This window comes from Colias philodice, chromosome 26, assembly GCF_061535455.1.
Source record: "Colias philodice isolate Cphi_HAF_F1 chromosome 26, ilColPhil1 Martin Lab GWU primary, whole genome shotgun sequence".
NCBI lineage: Eukaryota > Metazoa > Arthropoda > Insecta > Lepidoptera > Pieridae > Colias > Colias philodice.
In genome coordinates this window covers 2,329,026-2,344,165 of record NC_143111.1, presented here as the reverse complement: position 1 = coordinate 2,344,165, position 15,140 = coordinate 2,329,026, and the positions used below count along the sequence as shown (strand labels likewise).

General features: G+C 34.9%; 3 protein-coding genes across 17 annotated transcripts in view; 2 read left to right on the top strand and 1 right to left on the bottom strand.

Annotated features, from left to right (window-relative positions):
• Positions 1-15,140, bottom strand: part of LOC149476771 (E3 ubiquitin-protein ligase SH3RF1-like) — a 386,219-nt gene that overhangs the window by 71,488 nt on the left and 299,591 nt on the right. The window lies entirely within an intron of this gene.
• The window catches only part of brat (tripartite motif-containing protein brain tumor), a 432,659-nt gene that overhangs the window by 380,977 nt on the left and 36,542 nt on the right, over positions 1-15,140 (top strand). Inside the window, exon 1 of one of the 15 annotated variants that reach the window (XM_089711166.1) lies at positions 7,272-7,286. The exons of the other annotated variants lie outside the window; for them this stretch is intronic. The gene's annotated coding sequence lies outside the window, so the exon portion shown is untranslated. Of the gene's footprint in view, positions 1-7,271; positions 7,287-15,140 lie in introns of those variants that run through there. 15 annotated transcript variants of the gene reach the window in all.
• On the top strand, positions 9,664-10,623 carry LOC149476788 (uncharacterized). The gene has a single exon (XM_089711310.1). The coding sequence runs from the start codon at positions 9,859-9,861 to the stop codon at positions 10,621-10,623; it is 765 nt and encodes a 254-aa protein (XP_089567436.1). The 5' UTR covers positions 9,664-9,858.

Below are 15,140 nucleotides of genomic sequence, written 5' to 3'. Positions count from 1 at the left end.
ATACTAATATTATAAAGCCGAAGAGTTTGTTTGAAGGCGCTAATCTCAGGAACTACTGGTCCGATTTGAAAAATTATTTCGGTGTTAGATAGCCCATTTATCGAGGAAGGCTAAAGGCTATTTATCATCACGCTAAGACCAACAGGAGTGGAGCACTGCGGGTAAAACCGCAGGGTACAGCTAGTAATCAATACAAATCAGTTACCATCTGTTTTACATTCTAAATATCCTTCCCAAAAATCTACAACCTTCATTTTAAATAGATAGAGATACTAGATCGTTTTAACTCTTATTATAGTCTCAAATAAAGTGCGCAACACACGCTTCAAATTAAATTCCGCCCCGTATTAACCTAACTCAATTTCGTAGCACTCCACTCGATAACTTATCCAAATAGGTAACCTAACCTAGTGTACCCTAGCATTAGAGCTAGATTAGATAAAATCTAGATCTGAATCTAGGTCACTCTCAACAGGTGGTAGTCACGTAGCTCCGAAACTATTGTTTTAGCTAAAATGCTTTCTGGTTGAATGCGGTTAGGTTTTGGTTTTTTTTATCGCCCCGTGTGCAAAAGTTGCGTTGTTTGTTTTCAATTTTAACTGGAAATGTAGTGTAAATTGAATTTAGATGAAGTTCTGTTTATGGTACGGGAGCTATTAACGTTTTAAAAAAAGTCATTTTAGTATAGTTGGGTTTTTGATATACTGTTTCTCTTGCTATTTCGGTTAGAGTCCGCGCTGTCTGGCTGGCGGTAGTGGTTGCGTTTATTAGTGCGCACAGGAAAATATCCGTAATTTAAAGTCATTTATTAACGCGTAATTTTTAATCTTTTGCCTTTAGATAGATCCTTCAGACATAAATTTGTTATTGCAAGACGTTTTTTTCGTTGTTAAATGCCATACGCAATTTTTTATTTCAAAATCATTAAAATGTCATCGAAATAAGTGAAATTACATCAACATATGTGATACATGTCTTAGAGTGGAGACCGCTCGGCAAACGTAGCGTACGACGCCCTGCTACAAGGTGGAGTGACGACATCCGCAGGGTTACTGGGCAGCGTCTTTCCAAACTATACAAGGCCAGTACGCAACGGTGTGAAACTAATCACGTATAGTTTGGAAATAACTTTTTCACAAAGTTCTTCCAATCTATACAACAGCAGTACGCAAGTACTCGCGTATACTTTGTAGTGAAGTAAGTAAGAATAGCGCTCCAAAATATACAGCGCCAGTAGGTACGCATGCGGACTAATCGTGTATGTTTCGGAGTAAGCGCGGCGTCTTTCCATTGCTCGCGCTTATATTATTGTATTGCTGTTTTGAAATCTATTATTAAAATGCATGTGTATTGTTGTATGTAATGTTGCGTACTGATCGTATTTTTTTTTTGTATCGAGGATGCTTGTGTCTTCGTTCCCGACTATACTGCACGACTTACAATTGACAATAGTAAAATGTAAGAATCTAATAAGTCCAGAAGAAGACGGTTGCGAGGCGACGGCAATTTTTGTGTAGTTAAAAAAAACACGAACCTAACCTAACCCATAGGTAACCTTTATATACCTATCTGTTATCTATTTATTTTTCTAAGCTCACCTAATAATATTTTATTCCATATTTTACTGAATCAATCAAGAAGAATAAAAGTAGATAGATATAGCTTTACAAGTCTTTGATTGCCTACGACTATTGCACGCCTCATAAGCGAAGCGTTGAGGTGGGTACTACTGTCAGTTCGCGCAAAACATCTGATTTTTCAAACTTAAAATGTCTTTATGTATCATACATTGCACTTGTAAGATAATACATACACACACATATTAAGAAAAAACACTATTTTTAACGTTCATGATATTTTTGATGTCATTTTTGTTATTTAAACTAGTTAAAAAACAGTTTAAAAAAGTTCGGTCTTGGACGTCCGTGTGTCTGTATGTGCGGATCCTTTTTCTTGTTAACACGATAGCGACCGAAATACTTTACTAATCGAGTCTTTTTTTTTCTCTTACGCTTGAGTATGCTCAGGAATAGAACCCTTTCATTTTTCAGGGTCTGATTCGATGTGGTTTAATTGTTATTAAATAAACAAAAATAATCTTTATATATAAAAATGAATCGCAAAATGTGTTGGTAAGCGCATAACTCGAGAACGGCTGAACCGATTTCGATAATTCTTTTTTTATTATATTCCTTGAAGTACGAGGATGGTTTTTATGTAGAGAAAACGTAAACATGTACCACGGGCGAAGCCGGGGCGGACCGCTAGTAATTAATAAATATTTATTAAAAAAAAATTATGAGGCGTGCACTTTTGGATTTTCCAAATTATTTATTATTTCGCTCAAGCGTAAGTGGTGTAGTAGGTATATTTAGTTATATTTTGCGTACTGATCGTGTATAGTTTGGAACGAAGAAGCAAGCATCCGTGTTACAAAGTATACACGATCAGTACGCAAACTTCGTGTATATTTTGTAATAACAAACTTAAAAACAGCATTACAAAGTATACACGAGCAGTTTCCTATGGTTGCGTTCTGGCTATGTATAGTTTGTAAATACGCTACTGGGCATAACTGGCGGCAACGAGCGAACGACCGGGCTCAGTGGCGTGCCATGACTGAGGCCTATATCCAGCAGTCGAAAAATGTTATCAAATGATAATGTGATAAAGAATATACAGCGTAAATAAAAAGCTCTTTAACTATGCCAGTGTATCTTAAACGTTAAAAAAAGTAAAAAGAGACACAGTTTGACGACAAAGCAGATCACGAAAGCGTTAGAAAATTGAAAAAGAAACGGCTGACAATACAGCGTTTAGCCGTCACAGTCGAACGTTAGAACATTTCATTTCAACTAAACAGACTGACAAATTAAAGGCGCTACAAAGTGAATTCAAGAGATCTCACAATAAACTCGGGTGTACAATGTTATCGGAAGACTGCAAACAAATCGAGGGCTGTCATCGCGACGGTGAAATATAAAATCGTGAAGCGTTCAGCCGGGGAAGGAACAATTTGTCTTTGTGGAGGAACGTGCTATTGTATGATGATGGTTGAAGCTTGGATTGAGGACGAACAGGTTGTAAAAGTGAAGTGTCATGTAGTGGGGTAAGAGGCAAGTGCATTATACATCTGTTTCACTGATCGATTTTCTTTAGGGACAAGTAGGTGATCAGCCTTCTATGTCCTGCCAGACCGAGACATTTTTTTTTCTTCGTCTCCACCGGGAATCGAACCCAGGACCCCTCGGTTCTACGCTCACGCGTCAACCACTGTACCAAGGAGGCGGTCAACAACTAACAGGTTGTAAATTGTAATGACTGTTCTTGTAAAAGCACAAAAATTAGATATAGTAATAGGTAACGTAGCTGTAGCCTTAATTATGAAGAGATCGAATTAAGTATTGACTTAATATGTATGCTTTACAAATGATGTTCTAATTTAATAATATAATAGGCAGAAAGGGAAGAGTTCGTAAAAAGAGAAAGGATCGTAAAGGATAAGTTTTCGTGGAATTCCCGCTAAAATTCACTAATAAATAAAAATAAATACGTACAAAGACATAAAAAATAACCATGAAAACACCCAAAAATGCAAAAATGACGTCACAATTCACAGTGTCGCCAAACAATAGTGTCCGAGCGTTTTTATCGGACAAATTGAATAGCTTCCGGATTGCCAACTTATTGGTAAAAGGCTTTACCTCTCCCGGCGATATTGGAAGTTTTCAGCGGACATTTAATGAAAAATGCTCTAGATTTATATTAAGTTTTTAACGTTACAACAAGGTTACGTTGTGTTTTTGTTGTGGAATAATTTTTGTGGGAATTTTGTAAATGGGTAAATGGTTAAAATATCTTGTTATAATATTACTGATTGCTTACGATGGAAAACTAAATGGGGACGGTGGAAAAATACAAATGTTTTGAAAACAGATGATTTGTTATATTTTTATAGTATTTCGGCTTCGCCTGTGGTACATGTTTACGTTTTCTCTGCATAAGAACTTACTTCAAGGAATATTATAAAAAAAGAAATAACGAAATCGGTTCAGCCGTTCTCGAGTTATGCGCTTACCAACACATTTTGTGATTCATTTTTATATTATAGATTAATTACTATAGGCAAATAATATAAATAAATATGCCCGAAGTTATTGTTTGTTCATCTCCCCTTTTGTATAATTTACTAATCAAAAACAAATATTACTTTTAGTTTTCGATAGTTAGGAAACATTTCAATTAATTACGTATTGTTGGATGTTGGGAGTTTGTTAATTTCACGAGAACTGACCAAACATCGTGTTTATATAGAATTTCATTGAATGGTTTTGTATCCTTGGTAATGTTATTATTTATTATACAGACAATATTGTAATTGCTTAGATTATGATGAATTATTGAGGATTTATAAGAAGTTGTTGTATCGTAAAGAAATCGCAAGCGACCCAAATATATAATCGAAGTAGGTATATTCTGATCATCATAATATAATCGTTAAAAAATTTTAGTATTGAAATTTTGTATACTAATATTATAAAGCTGAAGAGTTTGTTTGTTTGAACGCGCTTATCTCGGGAACTACTGGTCCGATTTGAAAAATTATTTCAGTGTTAGATAGCTCATTTATCAAGGAAGGCATAGGCTATATATCATCACTCTACGACCAACAGGAGAGGAGCCACGGGGGTGAAACCGCGCGGAGCAGCTAGTCGTATAACCTGAATATTTTCATTTCATTAATTTATCAAAACACTTCTTTCACAAAAACAGCTCTAGCCAGCCCCGTTCCAAACTTCTTCACCACTACAAAAAGGCATTTAATCAAAATGATTCCAATTTATTTTTGCGCAAACATTAAATTCGGTTTAATTAGTGTCCGCTGTTTACGATCGCCCAATTAATTATCAACAAATTGATTTTTGTTGAATTATGTTCGAGTGGCCATTGAGCAATTGGCGAGTCAATTTTTTGGACATTCATAATTAACTATTAATGTTCAGCGTTTTGATAAATTATTTCGATTTTAAATATAACTAGCTGTCCGCCCGCGGCTTCGCTCTCGTTTTCAAAGAAAAATCCGCATTTTTCCCGTGGGATTTCCGGGATAAAACCTATCCTATGTGTTAATCCAAGTTACCCTCTATATGTGTGCTAAATTTTATTGTAATCGGTGCAGTAGTATTTGCGTGAAAGAGTGACAAACATACATACATACACATCAATAAATATTATTATAGTAGGATATGAAGTAGGATATAATTCGTATATTTTTTGTATATATCTTATATATAAAATTCTCGTGTCACAATGTTAGTCTGCATACTCCTCCGAAACGGGTGGACCGATTCTCATGAAATTTTCTGTGCATATCGGGTAAGTCTGAGAATCGGCCAACATCTATTTTTCATATGTACCACGGGCGAAGCCGGGGCGGACCGCTAGTACTCGTATATTATAATGCTGTTCGTAATAAGGTGTCTATCAAATGTCTATGTTACTTTGACTTTATCTTAATAACGTTTTTGAAGTGAAACTTCTTTATCGGGGTTGGACAAAAATTTCGTGTAACATTTTTGCGTTACGCCGTACGCGTGACATTTTTGCGTTACGCCGTACGCGTGACATTTTTGCGTTACGCCGTACGCGTGACATTTTTGCGTTACGCCATACTCGTGACATTTTTAAGGTCATAAAGAAGTTTCACTTCTTACGTGTGTACTCTAGTACACGCATACATTTTTTCTTAAGGGCAAGCTCCCTAAATTTTATGTGAATTTGCATTAATATTCTGAAACAGTCACACATACAATCAAAATGGAAATTTAGTATATGATTTATTGGGTCTTTTTCTTTCGATGTACAAGACAGAAACATAATTGTAACATTTTCGCTCGATTCAATTTATATTCAAAAATGATGCCTTTTTTAAGGATTATTACATTTTTTTTAAGATTTACTTGGACTTTATGTCTAAAACTAGCAATGCCCTGCGGCTTCACTCGCATAGATAGCGATATCGTTACAGTGAAAAGTCTACTATAGGTCGGACTATAGGTTTAATTTTTAATCACATGAAAATCACCTTTACCCCGTCCCGCACTACGGCCTTTTTTTTTGTTTTAGTGGGGAAATCTTTCATAGATACCCACGGCCTCCGGGGGAGGGGCCGTGGGTTATGACGGATTCCTACCGACCAAAACCCGTGTGTTCCGTCAAGACGCATATTGGTAGAATTCCTCCGTGACCCCCGCACTACGGCCTGCTCGAACAGTATACCTACTATTTTCTGTAGATTGACACTTTTAAAAATTCGTTATATCTTTTGAATGGAATATCCAATTCTTTTCATTTAAAAAGTATTTTGCTGGTATTGAAACAGTCTATAGTAAAACATCATTTAATGGGATAAGGATTAATATATGTGTATGGATAACATGGTTTGATTACTGTCGGCACTTCTATTTACTTTGAAAACGTAAAAAAGTTGTTGTAGTAACATAACTACTGAAGATGGACATATGGTATCGCGGACTTTCTTGTAGATATTGATCCATTCTATAATACCGTAGAACATTTTTTTGTTCTATCTTCAATAGATTCTGCAGCGCACGCGATGACAGAAATTTTATTGAGGATTTTTTTACACCTTGGGTTACATTATTGCATTTTTGGTAAGGATCTCTAATTTTTTTGAAAATGCAATATAGCCTATGTTGCTCAGTAAAGATGCAGCTTTCTAATGGTGAAAGAATTTTTGAAATCGGTCCAGTAGTTTTTGCGTGAAAACCATACATACATACATACTTACAAACTTTTCCTCTTTATAATATTATTGTCTAAAATAAATGTTAACAGTAAGAAAATAGAGTTTACTATTGAAGACCAAGATATTTTTTCTCAAGATCAATTATTACTTTAGTTATAAACGAAATAAGAATTGAGACTTACTTTTCGAGCTCGAACGCGATCAAAGAGCGCACGCGATATTCAACTTTATTACGGCATTAGCGTCTAGTACCGTAACCGGTCTCTCAGTGCCAGAAATGAGAAAGGGAGCCTCCTCTTAATATGTATGCTTTCTATCTAAATGTTATTTTGAATAATTCTGGCATATTGTTACTTAATTATATCTGAATTAGGCAACTATAATCAAATAATAATAAACTATAATTTGCTACGTAGCTAATGCTTAAAAGTTCCTTCTTGAATATTTTAACTTAATACCATTTTTCTTTTCCAGGTAAGTATCGGCGTAAAGTTTCAAGGTTCAACTTCAAAAGATGGTAAATAATAGTATTAATGAATGAATAATTTATAAAGGTGAATACTTTTATAAGTCACATTGTCGTTATTACAAACTGGTAAAGTTTAAAAGTAGCGTCATTACGGATTTAGGTATATCTATACTAATATTATGTTATGTTTGAACGCGCTAATCTTAGCTACTACTGGTCCGATTTGAAATAATATTTCTGTGTAAGATAGCCCATTTATCGAGGAAGGCTATATAAAGGCTATAAATCATCTCGCTAAGACCAACAGGAGCGGAGCAATGCGGGTGAAACCGCGGGACACAGCTAGTTAAAGTATAAAGGAAAGGGAGAGAGGTCATCCTTCCCCTGAAACTTATTTAATTTTAGCAATTAAATATTTAGTCAGGATTGTCTTTATCTGTTTTAACACGTTCATTTGCCATCTATATAAATAAAAACTGTTTTTATGTCACCTTCATTTCGATATATTTTTCCTGTTCCTACAACAAAGAAAAACTATAGCTTATATAGTGTTACAGATCATCGTTTAAAATAATATATCATTAATCATTGAGGCATATTCCTTCAGCTGCCTTCTCTTCCTTCCAACTCGACGAATTATTAAAGAATATTCCAAAGAATATAAAAGAATAGCATGATTAAATTCAATCAATACTGCTCCACAAAAAATGCCTGAGGTGCCGCCAATTACAAGTCTTTTTTTCTCTTTTCTGTTCACCTTAACCTCTCTAGCATTGGATTTCCGTTCGCGCTAATTGAACAATGTTTTTGTCCCTTTTTCGATAAAGTTAATGGCTTTTAAAATTCAAACGTTATCTCCAAGTTTGATATCTTTCTTTAAAGTTTTATGAAGTGAGGGTAGTTTTGCTTGACGGGTTTCGTTGGTTAGAAAATTTTTCGTCAAGGTAAAAATGAATAGGTTTTTTTAATAACTTTTTTAAATTGAAATATGGAGACACAACATGTAAAGTTTTTTGAATACCAGTAAACTCTTGTAGACTTGGTTGATATTTTTAGACGTCAATCGGTGAAGCTAAAAGTACAGGTATTTCTCGCGTTTTTGTACACACATATAGAAGAAAATAGGTAACAAAATTGGAATAGATCAAAGCAAATTCGAAAGCGGTAATATTGCTCACAAAGAAACAATAAAAGGGCTTTAGTTGTCGCAGTAAGCCGGGGATAAGGCATATCCACTCTAAATAGGTATATCGTTTGGGATTTTGGACGTTTTTTTCGTGTCTTCGATATAAAATAATGTTGTAAAATGCGTGTGTTGTTGCGTAGGATAGTGCGGCAATTTTTAATGGTTGATACAGATTACAGATATGTCAACATAGAGGTGATTTAAAGAATAGAATTAAAATATTTTGTGTAACAGAACATTGGCTTAAACAATGTCAGTTGTTAATAAATATTGATAATTATAAATTAAAAAGTATATACTTTAGAACAAACGCTATTCATGGAGGTTCTCTTATTTTTGTACACAATAGTTTAAAATGCAAGGAACGAACTGACATTGTTAGCCTTTCTGTAGAACGGACCATTGAACTGTCCTGTGTGGAGCTGGAGCGTTATATTATTGTTTGCGTTTATAGACCCCCTTCCAGTGACTATAATATGTTTGAGACAGTCATGGAAGAAATATTAAAGCGTTTAAGTAGGAGTAAAAAAAAAGTTATAGTATGTGGTGATTTTAATATTGATATACTTTTACAAACACAAACGGCAACACGAATTGTTAATTTGTTTCAGTCATTTAATCTGTATAAACTTTTTAATGAACCCACACGAATTACACCTACTTCTGCAACCTGTATTGATAATATATACTGCGACTGCAACTGTTTAGAGAAAAATATTCTCAATACACTCACTTCGGATCACTGTGGCCAGAAAGTAGTTTTTGAATGGGATTGTTTACCTGAATTTAAAAGAATTAATGTTAGGCCTATAACTAAAAAAGGCATTAATAAATTTAGAGATAATATTAATAAAAGCCTGCCTGTACTGAATGATCAATCCTGTCATAATAATCCTTGTGAAATGTTTAAAAATCTTTTTAATTTAGTGCATAATGAATTTGAAAAAATATTTAAAGTTAAATCTTTAAATATTACCAAGGATTTACCATTTAGTAAATGGGCGACACCTAGCATACATAGGTGTAGGATCGTTCTTTATGAGTTATATGGTATGAAGCAATATAATAAAGACCCATCTTTTCTTAGTTATGTTAGAAATTACTCAAAAACTTTTAAAATTGTTTGTTTTACTGCGAAGCGTTTGTATATCAGAGATAAAATACGCGATTCCGATAATAAAGTTAAAACAGTTTGGTCTATTATTAATGGTGAAATGGGTAAAAGCTCATTCATTTTTTTTGAGGGTAGGAGCAAAAAGTCGACACACGTTTTTTTGCGATCTCTAGTATTTAAAATTCAATTTTTCATACTAATACTTAGTTTTACTTTACCTGTATGTGTTAATCTTTGAGCCTTCACCCACCAGTTAAATCTCCATTTATAAATATCCATCAACTACACACTAGAACTTTTGTTTCACTTTTGGTACCACAATGGAATCTGTTAAACAATCCATGACAGACATGGCCGCTCTGTTCAATGCTAAAATGGCTGAATTTCAGCGTGACTTGCAGAATGTTAATAACACTAACAATTCGCAACCTGCTTCTACCAGCCCCACTTCAAAATTAGCAGCAGAATTCAACATTTTCCGCTCCTTCGTTGTAGCTTCTCTCCACACATTGCAATCACAAATTGAGTTCCTCTCACAGCAATATATAAAATGGGAGATGAGAAGTCGGAGGAAAATGTTACTTATACATGGAATACCTGAAGCACCGAAGGAAATTCCTGCCAACCTGGTATCCAAAGTGGTAATGGATCATATGAATATTCCACAATTTCAACAGGAAGCAATCTCCCGGTGTCATCGTCTGGGCTCTACGAAATCAGATAAGCCCAGGCCCATCATCGTTAAGTTTATAGATGTTTCTTTAAGAGATACTATCTGGTATTCCAAGACCTCTCTAAAGGGCAGTGGTTATACGCTCTCTGATTTCCTTATAAAAGAAAGACATGATGTTTTTATTTCTGCAAGAGCTCGCTTTGGTGTAACCAATTGCTGGACTAAGGATGGGTATATTATTATTCAAGCCTCGGATGGAAAAAGACATAAAGTCACAATGATGTCTGAGCTTGACAGCATTCCTTCTACTGCTGCGGGTGCCCCTGGTTTGGCCACAACCTCCACAAATGTACCACATAACTCTAAGCAGATTTCAAACGTAAGACCCAAGAGGTGCGGCAAAGGCAAGTAAGAACTCAGCGTTTCTTTACTTCAATTTTACTTTATTTTTTTTCCAAATTAGTTTATACATTTAAATTACTTTGACTATTGTATTTACTTTTTCTTTCTCGTACCGTCTTCATTGTACCGTCTTATCTAGTCTCTTGGTTTTATTACTGCTATGCTAGCTTTATTTTTTTAAATACCCTAATTTATTTTAATCGTTGACCGCTATTTTTAATTTTGTTTTACCTTTGTTTTTGTATAATTGTTTATTATGTACCCTTTTACTGTCAGTCCAAATTTGACAACTGACATTTTGTCAACGTTCATTTTTATATAATTTTTAGTGGCGTGGATGCTAGCATTTTTGTCATATCACAGACGGTTAACGATCAATGTTTAGTTTTTGTTTTAGTTTTATTCTATATTATTAATAAGATGTAACTGGTGGCAAAGGTTATGTTTGATAGATTTTTTTTTTTTACATTGTTTTTTGTTATATTTTATTATTCGTAAATTATTCATTCTATAATATTATATTATATATTTTAATATTTATTGTATTACATATATTTTAATATTTATTGTATTACATATATTATGGCTCTTAATTCTAGTTCAGATAACGAAAGTTTTATTTCACTTACTTCAAATAATGAATGTTCAGAAGACGACAGTTTTCATAGTTTAACAAATTGTTCTCCTTCCCCTTGTATTTCTAACCTCTTCTCTAATGTTCATAACTTAAATTTCGTACATATAAATGCACAGAGTATTCCGGCTCATTATCCTGATCTCCTTGCTACTTTTGACTCCAACCCTGTTCATGCAATTTTAGTTTCCGAGTCCTGGCTTAAACCCTGTCTTCCTTCTTCTTCCTATAGTATTCCAGGATTTAATTTGATAAGAAACGACCGTGTCGACAGAGTCGGTGGAGGGGTAGCTATATATTTACGTACACATATTCCTTACTCCATTATTAGTTCTTCCCCTCAGCCGCCACCTGGCGATGCGGCTGAACATCTTCTTATTGAAATTACTTCCTCGAATACTAAAATCCTTCTCGGTGTTTTTTACTCCCCCAACCTTACTGTTAATTATTTCCCATCCTTTGATCATATCCTTGAATCCTTCTCGCCACTTTATAAACATGTTATATTTATGGGAGATTTTAACACTTGCTTACTCAAGGGTGACCATCGTAGTAAAAAACTCTTATCTATTCTTGATTCCTATAATTTTAAAGTCCTTCCTTTACAGGCTACTCATTCCTCTCCCAACTGTACTCCATCTCTCCTGGATCTTGTCATTGTTTCCTCACCAGAGCATGTCACCGAGCATGGCCAGTGTCCGGCTGACATGTTTTCCTATCACGACCTCCTTTTCCTTTCTTACAAGATAAAACCCCCCAAGTATAAACCAAAGATTGTCATGTCACGCAATTTTGCTAAAATAAATGTTGATCGACTTTCCGAAGACGCTAATAACATGGACTGGTCGGTTATTCGGTCTGCCGATACTATCGATGACAAAGTGTCCCTTTTTAATTCTTTAATTCTGCAACTGTACGATTCACATGCACCATTGCGTCCCGTTAAGCTTAAGCACTTGCCTGCTCCTTGGATGTCCGATAACCTAAAAAAACTTTTACGAAAGAAGGCTCGAGCAAAGGCTAAATTAAAGTCGTCAAACACGGATATTAATCGGGAGAAGTTTAATATGATTCGAAATCGATGCAATACGTTGTGTAGGGATGCTCAGAGACAGCACATTGCTAAATCCGTTGACAATGGTGATCCGTCAAAAATGTGGAAATTCCTCAAATCCCTAGGAATTGGTAAATCCCCACCCAATTCTTATCCTAGTTCAGTTGATGTCAACAACCTCAATTCCCACTTTTCTAATCCTTCTTCAAATTTCATCCCAAACTTAAAACATAGTACATTAAATTATCTTAATACCTTACCTCTTCCCAGTTCTCCTCCCTTTGTATTCCGTCGGTTCACTGAGGACAGTGTTAAGAGAAGCATGTTGTCAATCTCCTCAAAGGCAGTTGGTAGTGACTGTATTGGTCGAAGCATGATCATCCCTATCCTTTCCATCATTATTCCTATTATCACCCACATCCTGAATTTTTCTATATCGACAGGAAAGTTTCCGAGTGATTGGAAAAATGCTCACATTGTCCCTCTTCCCAAAAAACCGAATCCTTCTATATCATCCGATTTCCGACCGATTGCTATCCTGCCATTTTTATCCAAGGTCCTTGAACGGTTGGTACAGGAGCAACTTAGTATTTTCCTTAATCATCACAAACTCCTTAATCCTTTCCAGTCAGGTTTCCGACCAGGTCACAGCACTACTACTGCACTGATTAAAATTACAGACGATATTCGCCGAGGTTTCGACAACAGGGAGCTTACAATACTCACACTGCTAGATCTGAGCAACGCTTTCAATAGTGTCGATCATGATGTATTGTTAGCTGTACTACGCTCTCTTAATTTATCTGCCTCGGCCATAGACTGGGTACATAGTTACTTGGAGGGACGTCGACAGCGTGTGCTGATCGAGGAGCTTTCTTCGACATGGTGCAATGTCTCTGCTGGCGTTCCTCAGGGTGGCGTGTTATCTCCCCTCCTTTTTTCCATTTTCATCAACACAATCTCCACTAATATTGTATCATCCTACCACATGTATGCGGACGATTTCCAGTTATATAAACATGCCTCTCTTCTCGAACTACCTGAAGCGATTTTACAAGTTAATAGGGATCTTGCAACTATTGTCAAGTGGTGCAAGAACTATGGTTTAACAGTTAATCCAACAAAAACTAAAGCTATTATATTCGGAAGTAGGCAATTAGTCTCAAAAATTGACTGGACCAATTTACCTAATGTTATCGTTGATGATGTACTTGTCCCTTATTCCACTCAGGTTAAAAATTTAGGCTTGACGCTTGATCAAACCTTTTCTTGGGACGAGCAAATCAAACAAGTGCAAAAAAGGGTATTTTCGTCTGCATTTTCGTTACGGCGCTTACGGAACTTTCTTCCAATCTCTACCAAAATTACGTTGGCACAATCTCTTCTCCTTCCTCTCCTCGATTTCTCCGATTCCTGCTATCCTGATATTTATGAATATCAACTGGACACCCTTGAGAAGCTTCAAAATTTCTGCATAAGATTCATTTACGGTTTACGCAAGTTTGACCATGTTTCAGAGTTCAGGAAAAGGTTAAACTGGCTTCCTATTCGTTATCGCCGGGATACTCACGTGCTTCATCTCTTATACTGTATACTATTTAGCCCTAAGACTCCGCCGTACTTAAAAGATAAATTCAATTATTTAAGTTCTAATCATTCTATCTCGCTTCGATCTACTAATCTGTTATTATTAAGTACTCCTATCCGTAGTTCTAACTTTTTTAATAATTCCTACACAGTGCGCGCTATTCAGCTGTGGAATGCGTTACCTGAAAATATCAGACGTGCACAATCACTCTCCTCCTTTAAAAAGCTACTTAAAGACTATTACCTATCCCAACAGTAGCTTCTTCAATTTTCGGTTACTACATATTCTTTTTTTTTCCCTTGCTTTCCTGTTTGCCTTCTGAAGCCAATCATTGTTTTATTCATTATATTTATTTGAGTTATTATTTTTATTTTATTTTATTTAGTATATGTGTATATATAGGTATATATGTGTATATGTATATATATATATATATTTAATATTATATGTATTTGTAGTATTGTATCTATGATATTGTATTTGTTTATTTTTATGTAGGTGTATGTTTATATAATTATATATTTATTTTTGTTGTTTTTGCATTAATACTTTGTTTGTATTTTTGCACTATCCCATAATCTTCTTGCATTTCCTCTCCCGCCAGGTTGCCTGGTAGAGATTGCTGTTTAGCAATAAGGCCGCCTTTTGGGCAAATTATGCTTTTGTGTTTCTACTTCTTTTTGCATACTATTGTTTTGTCATATTTTGTTCAATAAAGAATTATAAATAAATAAAATAAAATAAATAAAAGCAAATCAAGTAATACCATAAAACTTGTTAATAATGGCATGGTTATTGACAAAAATGCTGATGTTGCGCTTGCATTTGAAGATTTCTTTAGTAGTGTCCCTGCTAGCATTACTAATAATTTAAATTCGTCTTCAGCACTTGCAGAGACCTTTTTGAGGGACCATGTTGCGGGGTGCAGCACATTATTTGAATTGCGACACGTAACTGCTAATGATATTGTTACAGCCTTTAAGACACTAAATTTAAAAAATACTTGTGATCTTTGGGGAATGTCCGTAAATTTAGTTAATAATATAATAGAAAATATTGCGAACAATTTAGCTTTTATATTTAATAAGTGTTGTGACTATGGTACATTTCCTAATTTATTAAAGCTTAGTAAAGTTATACCTCTATTTAAGAAAGGCGATCAAGAAGACTGTAACAACTATAGACCTATCTCGATTTTACCAACATTAAGTAAGGTATTCGAAAAGTTAATATTAAACCAATTGACTAGTC